Source organism: Sturnira hondurensis, unplaced genomic scaffold (assembly GCF_014824575.4).
Source record: "Sturnira hondurensis isolate 20B ecotype Veracruz unplaced genomic scaffold, ASM1482457v3 Scaffold0002840, whole genome shotgun sequence".
Lineage (NCBI taxonomy): Eukaryota > Metazoa > Chordata > Mammalia > Chiroptera > Phyllostomidae > Sturnira > Sturnira hondurensis.
In genome coordinates this window covers 8,286,692-8,300,833 of record NW_028075471.1, presented here as the reverse complement: position 1 = coordinate 8,300,833, position 14,142 = coordinate 8,286,692, and the positions used below count along the sequence as shown (strand labels likewise).

The window sequence follows — 14,142 nt, the reverse complement described above, 5'->3', positions numbered from 1 at the left end:
TAGTCATACCGTGGAGAACAAACTCGTTTCCTCCTGAGCTTGAAGGGATGACCAAAGACAGGGCATCCGTGGCATTCTTTGCAGGGCATCCACCAAATGTTTACAAATTAAACTCAACCTGTCTATGTAATGCTGAGCTAAACACATGTTCACAACCAAATCTGAGTAAAAAGCAGCAGGTACCAAAAGTTAAGTAAAAATTGATGAGAGAGAAAATGAGCTAGTTAATATCTTACCTCCACTGCCTCCAACCAATTTCTAACATTATAAGATGGGGGGAAAAAAAACCTACCATTATTGGATTTTACTGGTGGGACACTAGACCACCTGCAATACCAGTGTCCACCAGTGGGATACTCTGGGTCCCTGATGAAAAGGGAAACACTTCGGCCTGGAAGTCAAGACACATGAGCTCTAGTCCAGCCTCCTACTAACTTCCTATGGCCACTGACCTTTATTTTTCAAATATTTAACAGGTAATTACTGGGGAATCAAAGGCAAGTAAATCAGACACAGGTCCTGGCCTCATGTAGTATATGAATTCTGTCCTGAGGATATCTAGCCATGTAATATGAAAAATAGAGACATTTATTCAAGAAGATACAAGAAACACTGTACATATGACAATGATGCCTCAGTCCCCCAAGGTAGGCACCCTGGGACCTCACACAATTCTCCCAATCACTATCAGCTGCCCCAGTGTATTTTCCTGAATCTCACTGATGGTCTAAAATCTCTTACCTTTTAAAGGGATTTGAGTTTTAGGAAAAGCCAGAAGTCACAGGGTGCCAAATCTGGGCTATACAGGACCTGAGTCGCCTGGGTAATTTGTTTTTTTCTTTGTTGTTGTTGTTTTTGCCAAAAAACTGCACAAGATGCAATGCATGAGGGGGCATGTTGCTGTAAGGAAGCTGTGGCCTTCTGAATCAACTGAATAGTTTCCATGGAGGAATGTTCAAAAGTTGATGGAGATTCACTGCTCTACTTGCTCAGTCATTTTGAATGTGATGGCCACACAGTACACATGCTCACTCAATGGCATCTACCACCTCCACTGACTAGTACAGTGAACTTGTCATTATTCATGCACATGCATTCCAGTCCACTCTCCTTGGTTACTAGGTTACACTGATGTTGCACAAACTGTTCTCATGATATTAATAATGGCTGGACTTTTCCTGAGCAGATCTCATATATGGGCAATGGCAAGGACAGGCCCTGGCGACTAAATCAACAACAAAAGCAAACCTGTAAGTGATAACAGCAGAGCTTCCAACCCCAGACAGGGGAAAGACTGCTGGAGTCCCGAGGTGAATGTTAAAGGAGCCATACTGAGAGTGTTGACAAGAGGAGAACAGAGCTGTGGAAGAGAAACTCATGCAAAGGCCCAGCCATCAGGGAAGTAGGTATGAAGCCAGGGTAAATAGTACCAAGAATAAACTAGTGTTAGAGAGTGAGGCAGAGGCAGTGAGTGGGCAGGATGGAGAAATGGTTGAGAAAAAAAAATTTTGATATGGTGAACAGAGAGAGAGCAAGGGAAAAAAAGAGGAAAAAGCAGACAGGCATGATTCGATTAGAAAATAAGAAGAGCATTCTGGCTACTAAGTGGAGCAGACCTGAGAGAACAGCAGCCCTGGTGGGGAAGTTCTTGCAGTCATCCAGAAAAGAGAAACTGGGCATTGCTGAGTTGGAACAACCTCAGATGTCCAAGAGATGCCACGTCATGAGATTATCCTGAATCTTGGTGAATTCACTACTACACTGAACAAGATGAACAAAGTTGATTACTTGACCCTTTAATCATGTGAGATATGGCAGATGGCAATCTAGCAGAGGATTCTGTGCCCCCCTAAAAGAAACACGGGCCTTAAAAATGATCCTCAAAATAAAATTTACAGTCTCTCTGTGTAATACAGCACTTGTCTTCCCATTATGTTAGTGGTAAATTATATTTCTATCTACCCAGAAACTAGTTTCTATCACATGAACACAACAGAGCTGTGAGGATAAAACAAGAGAAATGAGTTTAGTGAACAAGAAACAGGGCATGGAGTATGTCTTGCCAAAAAGAGACTAAGCAAAACAATTTGCCTCGAATTCTAAGGTTCAGGCAAGACTGAGCAGTAATAGGATGAAGGAACCTAAGAATCTGGGGGTTTGAAGTACAGAAATTTGAAAAGTGAAGAGCCAAAGCATGCCCCCAAAGAAGACGGATGTTTAAAATCTTCTTTTGGGCAGCCTTGCGCTAACTAGAGATGCCTCTGGGTGTTGTAAAGTCAGGGTTGGAAATGTCCAGTGTAAATGGTGCTGAATACCCAGATGTTTCCAAGCATCTGTCTACTTAATTCACAATGTACTTTTCATCAGAAAGCTTGGCAGCCTCTTTGTGAATGAAATGGCCATTTTGTTAGTGATACAAATAAAACTCAGAGCTAAAAAGAAACCATGATCCAGGAAGAAGGACCGCTAGCTAGCCCCACTTCCCTGTCCACATTTATACTTGTCAAGGTTGACTCAGAATTGAGGTGGGATGGAAGGATAACAGAATACAAATAACTCAGTGGTTTGCTATCAAGAACATATACTTCAAGAATATATGCTTGGGGGCTCATTGTTTACTTCTCTAGTCCAGACCCTTGCCATCTACGTATCAGGGATAGATAGGTTTTATACTGAAGTGAGAATATACTCAGGTTTTTGCTATCAACATCAAAATCTGTAGTTCATAAACACAATAAATGAAAACACTTTCACAGCTTTGGTTCTCATCTGTGCCCAGCTATAAGGAAGGGAATCAGGAAGAAGAGGCAGAAAGGAGAGGGTAAAAGATTTCGACAGATCCTGCCAAATCTAGGAGCCGAGGTTAAAAACAGAGGAACAGGAGATGAGCAGAGATGTGCCACAGAGCGAGGAAACACAAGGAGGAGACCAAAGAGGACGGGTGAGAGAATGAAACAGCAAAAAAGTGAAAACTCAGTACGATACAAGGAGCAACGCACATCTAATCCATCAACAGAACCAAAGGAAAAAGAGAAAGCCCAAATAGAAAGATAAGACAAACACACTCACCCAAAGACTTCCTAGACCAGCAAGTTTCAACCTTTTTCACCTTATGGCACGCAGAAACTAAGTACTAAAATTATGAGGCACACCAAAAATTATATCCCATTTTTTGCAAATCTGACAAAAATATAGATATCATTTGGATTCATTCCCACCAGACAACTACTGTTGTGTTAGCTGTTGCCACTCTTTTTAAAAATTTCACGGCCTAAGGGAAAAGAGGTCAGTGCTCCTGACAAAATAGTCCGGTATTGCATGTTTCAAAAATTCTTGCGGCACACTGGTTGAGCAGTCTGAGTAGAAAAAAAAAAAGAAAAGAAAAATTCTTGCAGCACATCAGTTGAAAATCACTACCCTAGACTCTTCCTTACCAGCCTCCCGATTGCTAAAGGCTTTTCCATGTGTGTTACCCTTGGGCAAGCTTGCTAGTACCAAGCAATCACATTCTGAGTGAGAGCTAAGCATTCAAATCCATCAACTGGGGAGGAAATTGAGCATCATGGAGATTGCTATCAAAAGCCCTGCAAGGTACAAGTAACGACTTTCAAAAGCAGAATCCCAGACTTGCATCAGTTTCCCACCAATTTCAAACAGAACACTGACTCTTCAGTGCAGCACAGAGGCCACTGAAAGCTTCAGCTATGAAAGGCAGGAACCCACAGAACACAGTGTCTCTTAGGGCCAGACATTTGCTTGGTGCTTGGTGGAAGCCTTGCCCTGTGGACAGGCAGAGTCCCAGGGCCCAAGGCTCCTTTTCCGGGAGCAGGGGTCACATGCTCATCTAGGGAAGAAGCACATAGAAACTCAGGTTGTTAAGACTTTGTAATTCTCTTTACACCAACTGACAATGATGTTGTTCTTCTCTTAGTTGGTGGATTCTTAGGGTGCTACGGTACTATAAAATTCCAAGGGCCAGGGAAATAAACTAAGGTAACAGCCTCTTAAACCCTGTCTACATTTTATGGACTCACAATATTCCAGGATGTGCTTCTGGACCTACTGATCCACACCTATTGTATTTCTGGGACTATAAGATGCACCAGTCCATAAGATGCACCTAGGTTTTAGAGGAGGAAAATAGGAGAAAAGTTTGAAGCAAAAAAATACAGTAAAATATTTAATAACATAAACAAGATAGCTGCCCCCAACCCCGTCCAGCAAGCCAGGTAAGCTATATTCAGACTATAATACCACCACCATCTTCCTCTCAAACTGGCGGGGGGCGGGGGGAGAGGGCGCAGGGGGCTTGCTACAGTCCGAAAATACAATAGTTTCTATGCCACTGATATACTTCTACTAATTAAGCAACTATTTCTTGAATCTGTCTAAGCCACACACTGTGGTACAGTGGTATTTGTCTAATAAATGAGAATGCAGGCAAAGAAAAAATATTTAGTAAACAAATATAAAGTGAAAAAATGGAAGTAACATACATTATGACAAATGGGTTTACTATTTGTTCTTGGTGAGGGATGAAAGGTTAGAAAAAATAGAAAAACAAATGGTTAAAATTCAGAGAAGGTTTATTAGCATACCTCAGAAGCACCATCTAGATCTTAAAATCTGATCATTTAGCTACAAGCTAATGCTAGAAACAGCAAGATGATCTTGAAATGTTCTTGATGAATGCATTATCTTTTCATTCCACAAAAATGAAAGGGAAATAACTTGAGATGAAACTGAATCAGAACTGGTACAATAGACAGTTATGGCTCCTCAGGAAGAAATACAGAGATGCTATCTGTCTTGTAAAGATATTTCAGACAACTTTTGAGAAGTGGGCTACGTACAACCAACTTGCTGTATTGATTATGCTGGATTGGATATATAGCACTCTCAGGGGTGAAGACAGGTACGAGCACTAAACCTGTTTTATGGGAAAGTTACTGTCTATATGTACCGAACCGCTTTAAATATTAACTTTCTATATTCATAGTTTAATATCCAAAAGACCGTCTATTTTACAGATAAGTGGCTTGTAAATTTTCACCAGAAAGAAAAAACAAATACTCCTTCCTGAATTTATTTCCTAAAAGTACAAGGTTCAAGAAAAGAATTTTGGAGAAGAAAAATGTGTTGCTTAAAAATTAATGATTAACTTTTCTTCATCTAGGGACGCAGATTAGATATAAAGTGAATGACTGTGACAAAGATGCACCATGTGGCTTATAAAATACATTTTAGTAATTAAACTTCTAATTTTTCTGATAATTGTAAATTCATATGCAGTTGTAAAATCTAAAACAGAGGTCCTATGTTCCCTTTATCTAGTTTTTCCAAATCGTAACATCTTATAAAACTGTGGTACAATAATAGGTATGATTTTTTAACTGATATGATCCAAGTTGCCTATCAATACAATCCACTCTGGATATTCTCAACCCACACCTTCAACTTGCATGCACAGCACCTTGCACTGTATGTGTACTATTACTCCATTGACTTTATGTGATGGCTGCGTATTAGGAAAAGCAACCGAATCTTCATTGCTCTTAAATACTTGAACGTTTATGAACTCACTTGGCACTTTAAAGATGACAAAATGAGAAGTTTCTAGGTTTGTGCTTATCAAATAAAAACCAAGAACACAGGTTGATTTCTGCAATACCATATACTTAAATCTTTCTAGAAAAAATTCCACCTCCTTGTTTAAAATTGCCTATAATGTTTGCCACTTTAAAAAACCACTCCTATAGAATCATCTTAAATTATTTACGAAATATTTGCCTATCTAGTATGATCTCATGAATGTCATAGTAGTGATCGGAATTTGGGAACAATAATTTCTTTCTTCTTCTCAGAGAGAAAGAAAAGTGCTTATTCTGAACTTTGAGACTGTTCATATTTAAATAGCTGTGTCTAAAATCAAGCGCAGGCACTCACAGATATGCAACAAGTTGTGGATCACTGTAAGAAGTCAGCAGAGTGACAGGTTGATAATCAGCTTCTAGAAGACCAAGGTCATAAATCAACTTGCATGGAGTGAACCCTATACTCCTCTAAAACCTGTCATTGGAGATACCAAGCTGAAAGCTGTCACTGAAATGTGTTATCTCTGCAGAAGGCTGTCAAGCGTTGCAAGTCAAGTAGAAAACCATATCAGAAAGCCCAGTGAATTGCTTTTGGCAGGCTTCCGGGATGTGGCACTGAGGTGGCGCTGAGATGGCACTCAGCTCCAGGATCTGATTACACCGAGTGTAGCAAAGCTGCCATCCACCACGTTCAGGAAGTCTGAGGAATAATACTTCCCTTAGAGTCCTCCCAATGACATGCCTATTTGAAATACAAAGCGGACAACTGGTAGAAAAATTCTGAATTGTAACAAAAGCACGCATCTCCACTCGGACAGTGGAGGGGGTGGTGGTGAAAGCCTGTGCACAGATAACATAAAGTTATATATATATGTGTTGACCAGCTATTCAAATAGGTGAATCAAATGCAAGACTGAGTACCCTGCTATAAAAGCAAAATGAGGTTTATGGAAAAATCATGAAAAAGAGCCCAAAGCCAGGGATCACTGTGTTGAGTGAGTGGGAAGCAATTCTATGAACAAATCAGGCCAACCCAAAGCAATCAACCATGAATAATTTCAGACAAATGGTGCTTTGAAGAAAGAAAATGGATCCCCCAAGTTGCACGTGCAGCCAGCCAGTTAGGTCAAAACAGAAGGCAACTCTGTGACCCACAACATGAATAGGACCAGAGGGTTGATGGTGAATTCATTTTAGCCCAGACAGAGGGCTTCAGGCGGCCACGGCTTCTAAAGGGTTTACAAAGAACAAAGGGATCACTGAGAACAAGGGGGTGGGGTGAGGAATGCTTGTTTTAATGAGTTAGGACCTGAGTTCAAAAATAAGACATGAAAACTATCTTAAGCACCCACAGAAGCCCAGGTAGCACTAAGCAGTGATATATTGTAATATCCCAATGTTCATTTTCAGACCAGACAGTGGGGTACAGCAAAACATTCACAGCTACTTCAACCTGTAACTAATATAATAAGAAATATTAACAAAGAAAAATCCAGTGAAGATAAGAATTTTATCTAAATTTGCACAGCACTGTCTGATATGGTAGATGTTAGCCATGCTGTTTCTGAGCACTTGAAATGTGGGAGTGCAATACTATTTATTCAAAGGAATATACAGATTCAGTGCAATCTCTGTCAAAATTATAATGGAATTTTTCACAGGAGTAGTAAAAATAACACTAAAATTCCTAGAACCACAAACAATCCCAAATAGCCAAAATAATCCTGACAAAAAAAGAGCAGACCTGGAGGTATTACATTTCCTGATTTCAAACTACACTACAAAGCTACAGAAAACAAACAGTATGGTACTCACATAGGAACAGACACACAGACCAGTGGAACAGATTCTAGAGCCCAGAAATACATCCATGCATATACAGCCAACTAATATTTGACAAGACAGACAAAACTAGTTAATGCAGAAAAAACCTTTTCTTCAATAAATGTTGGTGGGAAAACAGGATATTCAAATGCAAAGAATAAAATTGGACCCCTACCTATCCTACTCAAAAACTTGACTTGTAATGGACTAAAGCCTTAGAATAAAGTCTAAGTGTTGAGAGGCTGGGTAAAAAAATGAAGAAGGGTTTAAGAAGTACAAGTTGGTAGTTACAAAACTGTCATAAAGAAGTAAAGTTTAGCATAGAAATTATAGTCAATAATATTGTGATAACTAGATATGGTACCAGGTCGGCGCTAGACTGATTGGGACAAATTATTTATAAATTATATAAATGTGTAACCACTATGTCATTACACCTGAAGCAAACATAAAACAATACTGAATGTAAATTGTAATAAAAAATTTTTAAAAAACTAATAGATTAAGACATTAAATCTAAGGCCTGAAACTGCAAAATTCAGAAAGAAAAAAAAAGACAAAAGATATTGGTCTTGGTAATGATAATTTGAAGATGACCTCCAAAGCACAAGCAACAAAAGCAAAAATAACAAGTTAGGCACATCAGACTAAAAAGCTCTGCACAGCAAAAGAAACAATGAACAACAACAAAAAAGGCATAATGTTATATGTCAGTTTTATTTCAAAAATCTGAAAAAAATAAGCAAAGTGACCCCCCCTCTAAAGATCTGAATGTGTATCTTCTCTGCTTTCAAACATTGCAAATAGCATAACAAAGGTGGGTGAAGGAAGGCATTATGTGCTTAGTAAAACTGAAGGAGTGAATTTCAATCTTACTTATTTTAATTAATTCAAATTTAAATTTATATATCCACATATGGCGAGTGGCCACCATATTCGATATTGAACAGAATAGATTTTTGAAAGTTCATTCTATATATTTTACATATATTGACTCTTTCATTCTTTAACAACCTATGAGCTTGATCCACATTTATCACATTCTTAAAATATGAGACACAGAGTGGTTAAGGAATTTGACGCAAATCACAAGCAAGAGATTGTTTCTTGAACTATGAGTTGATCCCAGAGCTCTCACCCAGTGAAACATTCTCCATATCTCTGTGCAGTAATTAAGGAGCAAGTCCTTGTTGAGGTAAACACAGTGACATCCAGAAATATTTCATGTTGTTTGTGGACGAGTGAAGAAGACACAGCCTACCTGTTTTCCCTGTGTTTTTCATCCAGGTTTTGTTAGAAGACTCATTGTCAAAGCCATCGAGTTGCAGCTCCTGGTACTCCTCACCAACACGAGCATGCTGGTCCAAAATGTCTATAGGAGACTGGTGACGGCCCCTGCAGCCGACACTAGATGTCACCCAATGCTCAGGCCCATAGGCACCTGTTAAGGAAAAACAATACTTCAATCCTCAGGGCTTGAGTGTTGGGGGTGGAACAAATAAGTACAAAGTCAAGCCATGCATCTCCCACAGTAGATTTTCCTACATGTCACCACACCAAAGAAGTCAGTGAACTGGAAACTATGAACCCAAGTCATTTGCTTGATAAGGCAAAAAAATTTTCAGAAAAGACAACTTACTTATTTGTCTTCTTGATTTGTAATGAAATATTCACTAACTTTATCAGTAATCAGAGTAAAAATGTTGAACAGAAAACTGACAGTTTATTTTAAGTATATTTTATTGATCATGCTATTACAGTTGTCCCATTTTTTACTCCCCTTTATTCCCCTTCACCCTGCACCCCTCCTCCCTCCAGCATTCCTCCCTCTTAGTTCATGTCCATGGGCTTTACCTGTATTTCTTTGGCTTCTCCATTTCCTATACTATTCTTGAAGTCTTGAGCCTTTATTTCCCAGTCCTAGAACCCTGGGTTGCATAGTCTGTCTCGCTCCCCAGTTGTTCCTCCTGGTTTATCCACATGCAAATGTGGAACTGCCCAGTTTGCCAGCCACTTCCTCGCCTGCCTATCTGCCAGCCACCACCTTGCCTCATATCCTCTCCACCCTGGCTGCCCGACTTCGTCCCTCCCGCCAATCTGGATGAATATTTCTTCTTTAACTCCTTGGTTGTTGGGCCTACATACAGTTTGATTTTCTGGCAGTTCTAGTTGCTATTGTTTTTTAAATTGGTTCTTGCCCTTTTTTTTTGGTTGTGCAAGATATCCAGTTTTTACATTAAAACATTTTTTTCGCCCTGGCTGGTATAGCTCAGAGGATTGAGTGCGGGCCCATGAACCAAACAACTGCAGTTCAATTCCCAGTCAGGGCACATGCCTGGGTTGCAGGCCAGTTCTCAGCAGGGGACACATGAGAGGCAACCACACATTGATATTTTTCTCTCTTTCCTTCCCTTCCCATCCAAAGATAAATAAATAAAATCTTTAAAATTTTTTTCACTACGTTTCCTAAAATAAGCAAAACATTTATTCACCAGGAAACACCTCAACCAATTGAGCTTGTTTTGCTATTGTAATCAGTATACAAAACACAACTCTTTTCTTAGTTTTTAAAAGTTACTCAAACGAAAAAGGAAAAAAATTAAAAATCAAAGCAACAAAACACTGGACAAGAGACACTGCAAATAATGTAGATGATCAGGCAGGGTTCCTTTGGCTAATTGTGAAGGATTTTTCAATTTGGCCAGAGTTAATTCACTTGTGAATTAAGGCACTCACCTCCCCTCAACCGATCTCTGTGGTAGGAGGCAGGGATGTAAAGTTACCTTCAGATTGGACTCAGCACTCACATAAATAAAGATGGTGGGGGAACACATGCAACAGAAATAAAGGAAGGGAATGCAACTATAATGCAAAGCCCTAAAGAGTAGCAATCAGAAACAAGAAAATACACTGCATAAGCTTCTTTGCCTTATTTGGAAATGCATTATTCCAGGGGCTATCTCTATTAAACCCATACTGGTTCAGATTTTTCTGCATCAGACCTTCAACTTTCTTGACATGACAAAAAAGAAAGACTCTTTCCTAGAAAGATTAAGATAATTCTATTTGAGAGTTTGATATAAAGTCTAAATTTTGCAATGTTTAGAAGATAGCACTTGGCTACCCACTTAATGAAGCGCAGCGTGTGTATACACCTGCTCACACACACGCGCCCCAAGGTTCTTAGCCTTACAGTCATGCACATATCAGACAAAGGAGGGTAAGCACCAAACTGATTTTAGGAGACCAACACATCAAGCAAGCTGTATTTTTGTGCCTTGATCTATAAGACACACTTTCCCCCCACCAAATTTGGGAGACATAATGGTTGTTAATGCTGCTGTTAAGTTGTATTTACATTTACATTGGTGAAATATTATGTTATTAAATATTTTACCACATTTCTTGTTCAATTTTTTTTCCTATTTTCCTCCTCTAAAACCTAGGGGTGTCTTATGGTCCAAAAAATATGGTACCTTATGGTAAGTCTCTCTACTACTAAAAAAGAGCCTGAACTGACTACCACATACTTAATTTGTGATGGGTTTCCCCGTCTCCCTATGTTTGCTACAAACAAAGGAACCATGAAAACAGGACAGACACTCTTCTCAGTCGTACTAATGGAAGCTTTACGGCTCTAAGATCAGTTGACATGGCTCCCTAAAAATGATTCCTAGCAAATAACTTGGCCTTGTTCTATGTCTGGATCCTTTTCCCTAATCCTCATTGAACAGCAAGATAAAAGGCACCATCAGAAAAAACATATGTTCACTAATTAGCAAAGATCTAGCATTCTTGGGGCACTTTTCAAGAGCATTTAGAAGTGCCATAATACTTCCTAGAAAAAAGTTAACATCACCATTTTCTTGATTATAAGACTCCCAACTAAATTTGGAATTGCCAAGGTCTTTTCACTCATGTTGTTTCTCCTCTTGGTCAAATTCCCTAAAGACGGTGAGGAATCATAAAGGAACAGAGTGCATTTGCATGCACAGGGCCTAACACAAATAATGCTCCTTTTTTATTACCAAATCTTTTATTGCAAAGTCATAAGCATGCAATTCTGTAACATTACTATATCACACTCAAGCACACCACATGACATTCCAGGTGAAATGTTCAAACTGTTGACCATCTCGTGCCAGGCCTTGACAAGCTGGACCCACCACACTCAGGCAGCCTCACTCTGCTGGACCCTGTAGTCTAGACACACCTTGTTTTCACATTCTATCAATATATCTGAAGGATTAAAAGGAGGGGAAAGAGGACTTAATGAGCGGCTCCCATTATCCTGACCACTAAATTTTCTTCCACATGCCAAAACTATCCATTGAGAAACCACATAAATTGATCACTGATATATTTGGGCCTGTCTGTCAGAAATATGGAAACTAATGTTTTAATATCATGTGTGTGTGCATGTGTGCATGTATAATGCCTTTTGGAAACCCATTGGTACAATAAAATTACACTCAATGGGAAAAAGTGCCTGCTAAAATAAATCTAAACAAGTTTGACCCAAAAGAAGTGAGAATGTATATCACCTACCTGTACAAACACATGGACACCTGGATCATCAACAAACTAATAACAAATATTCTGTAACCTCTAAAAAGTACTTGATGTTCATTACTCCTCATAATCTTCTAAACCTGAGTGAAATATAATTTAGCACTTTATAAAAATATAGTCAGGGTTCCAGCCAGTGGGATTCACTTATTCACTGGTAACAATCTGAAGATTTAAGCCGACTACATGCTTGCTTTCACACTTCCACCCAATGTACGTTCAAGTGCAATTTTAATTGAAACTGATCTTCCAGTTCAGATTTTAAATTAATTCTTCTTTGGAGTGCTTCATGCTCCAGACACCCTTGCCTTGCAAACACCCCAATGTCATTAGTGGAGGAAATAGAACACTTTTCTAAGCTTGCGAGTATTGATTACCTATTCTCACACCAAAGCTCCATTGCCATTCTGCACTGCATAAATCTCTTCAGTGTTAAGACACTTTATAAAGGACTGGGGATTATATCATTAATCATTTGCAGTTGCACAAATCTCACAGTATTGGATGCTTTGTTTTTTCAAAACTCTGAATGAATGCTTTTAAGTTAAAAACAGGACACTAAATAAAGACTGTAGTTAACATAAACCCCCTTTTGGGGGTAAAGAAAAGCAAATCAGCAAGAAGCCTTCCTTTCTCAGGTATGATATAACCCATCTGAAACAAGAAGGAAAAGTCATTTTGCACTTTAGTTTCCCCTTATTGACTCTTGCCTGAATGAGCAGGAAATTCGCATTTTGGCAGCTGGACTGATTTTGAACAACTCACCAACTGTGACATGGCAACCTAATATATACAAGGCCATGTTCTCAAAAGGGGAGGGGTGAGGCCCAGGATAGAAACCAAAGGGCACTTCGGACTGCCAAAAGTGATTTCCCATTTTGAAAAATCTTACAGGAATGAGGTCTTGATGGAGACATACCGCCGACACATCAGTGCCAAAAGAAGCTAGCATCTTAGCTTGAGTTTCTCACTCTACTATGTTGAGAAATATTTTCTTTTTAATGATTTCAACAAATGCATCTGACACCCCTGGCTCAAGGTTTGATTTCAGTGTAAATATCTGATTGTCAGGAAGGCTTCCATGAAAAATGCAGAAGGATTCTGCACTATTCTGGTGATAGGTTCTTGGTTTCCTTTGTACATCTTATTACTCTTGTAATTCTTGTGTTGTTTATTCCTTTATCACTAGGTGATTACTCTACGAGAACAGGTTCCTTACCCATCTGTTCAACAGTATTCCAGCCTAGCACAGAGCCTTACATACAATTTTTTTCTAGGGTGTGTGTGTGGCGGGGCACAAATAAATGAACTGGAAGATGAGATTAAGGAGTTGCATGGTTCTGTCCTCTCATGACACTACAGCATGTTATCTGAACACTGTTTTGGTTTTAATTTTATGCTTCTATCTTCTCACTACTTACTAACTCTTCTTCACTCCCTTCATCTCAAGAGTCAGAATGTCAAATTGGAAAGTAAATATTCCTTTCCCTATTCATTAATACGTCACATTAGTCTCGATGGTGATAAGGTAAAATAAGCTACAAGTATGTAATGTGCATCATGAACTCTATATGCCAATTTAACAAGCCCACCAACAGTGACAATAATTTTTAAAAGAGAGGTGACAAAATTTTGCTTTCACTACCTTTTGTGAAGCATGATTATTTTTAAAGTCTCCTATTTTTTCTATGTTTTAACAGAGTTCTCCAATCAAAGAAGGTCAATCAAGAGGGAATGTTAGTCTCGTTAATCAACTCCACTGCATTCATTTAAGTACTGATTCCACACTTGCTCATACCAATCACGTTACTGAGAAATGGGTGCTAGGGAGCAGGGCTGTTCTAGTTCTCTCGGGCAACAAGGGACTCGCTCACTGAAGTGCAGAGAAGTTAAGTGCCCTGGAGCTTCCCATCTGGGCAGAAGACAAGAATCAAAAATACAACTGACCTCTCTTCAAGGCAGACCCAATCCCAGCACCAGCTGGATTTAGTTACTGGCTTCCAAAGAACAAAGTTAAGGAAACAGAACAACAGCCAACTTCCAGTGGAAAAGCTTGGTAAATAAATGCCATCTCAGGCAAGTGGTGATGGTTAACATCACTTGAGATTTCAGGGATTGTCACCCACCTCCTGTTAGGAACTGATAAGAAAGGCAC

At 39.2% G+C, this 14,142-nt stretch overlaps 1 protein-coding gene across 3 annotated transcripts in view; it reads right to left on the bottom strand.

The window, feature by feature from the left end:
* The window catches only part of PTPRG (protein tyrosine phosphatase receptor type G), a 715,684-nt gene that overhangs the window by 281,690 nt on the left and 419,852 nt on the right, over positions 1-14,142 (bottom strand). For all 3 annotated transcript variants that reach the window (XM_037040813.1, XM_037040814.1, XM_037040815.1), the window contains exon 3: positions 8,680-8,859. In XM_037040813.1, coding sequence (XP_036896708.1) covers positions 8,680-8,859 — 180 coding nt within the window. The remainder of the gene's footprint in view (positions 1-8,679; positions 8,860-14,142) is intronic.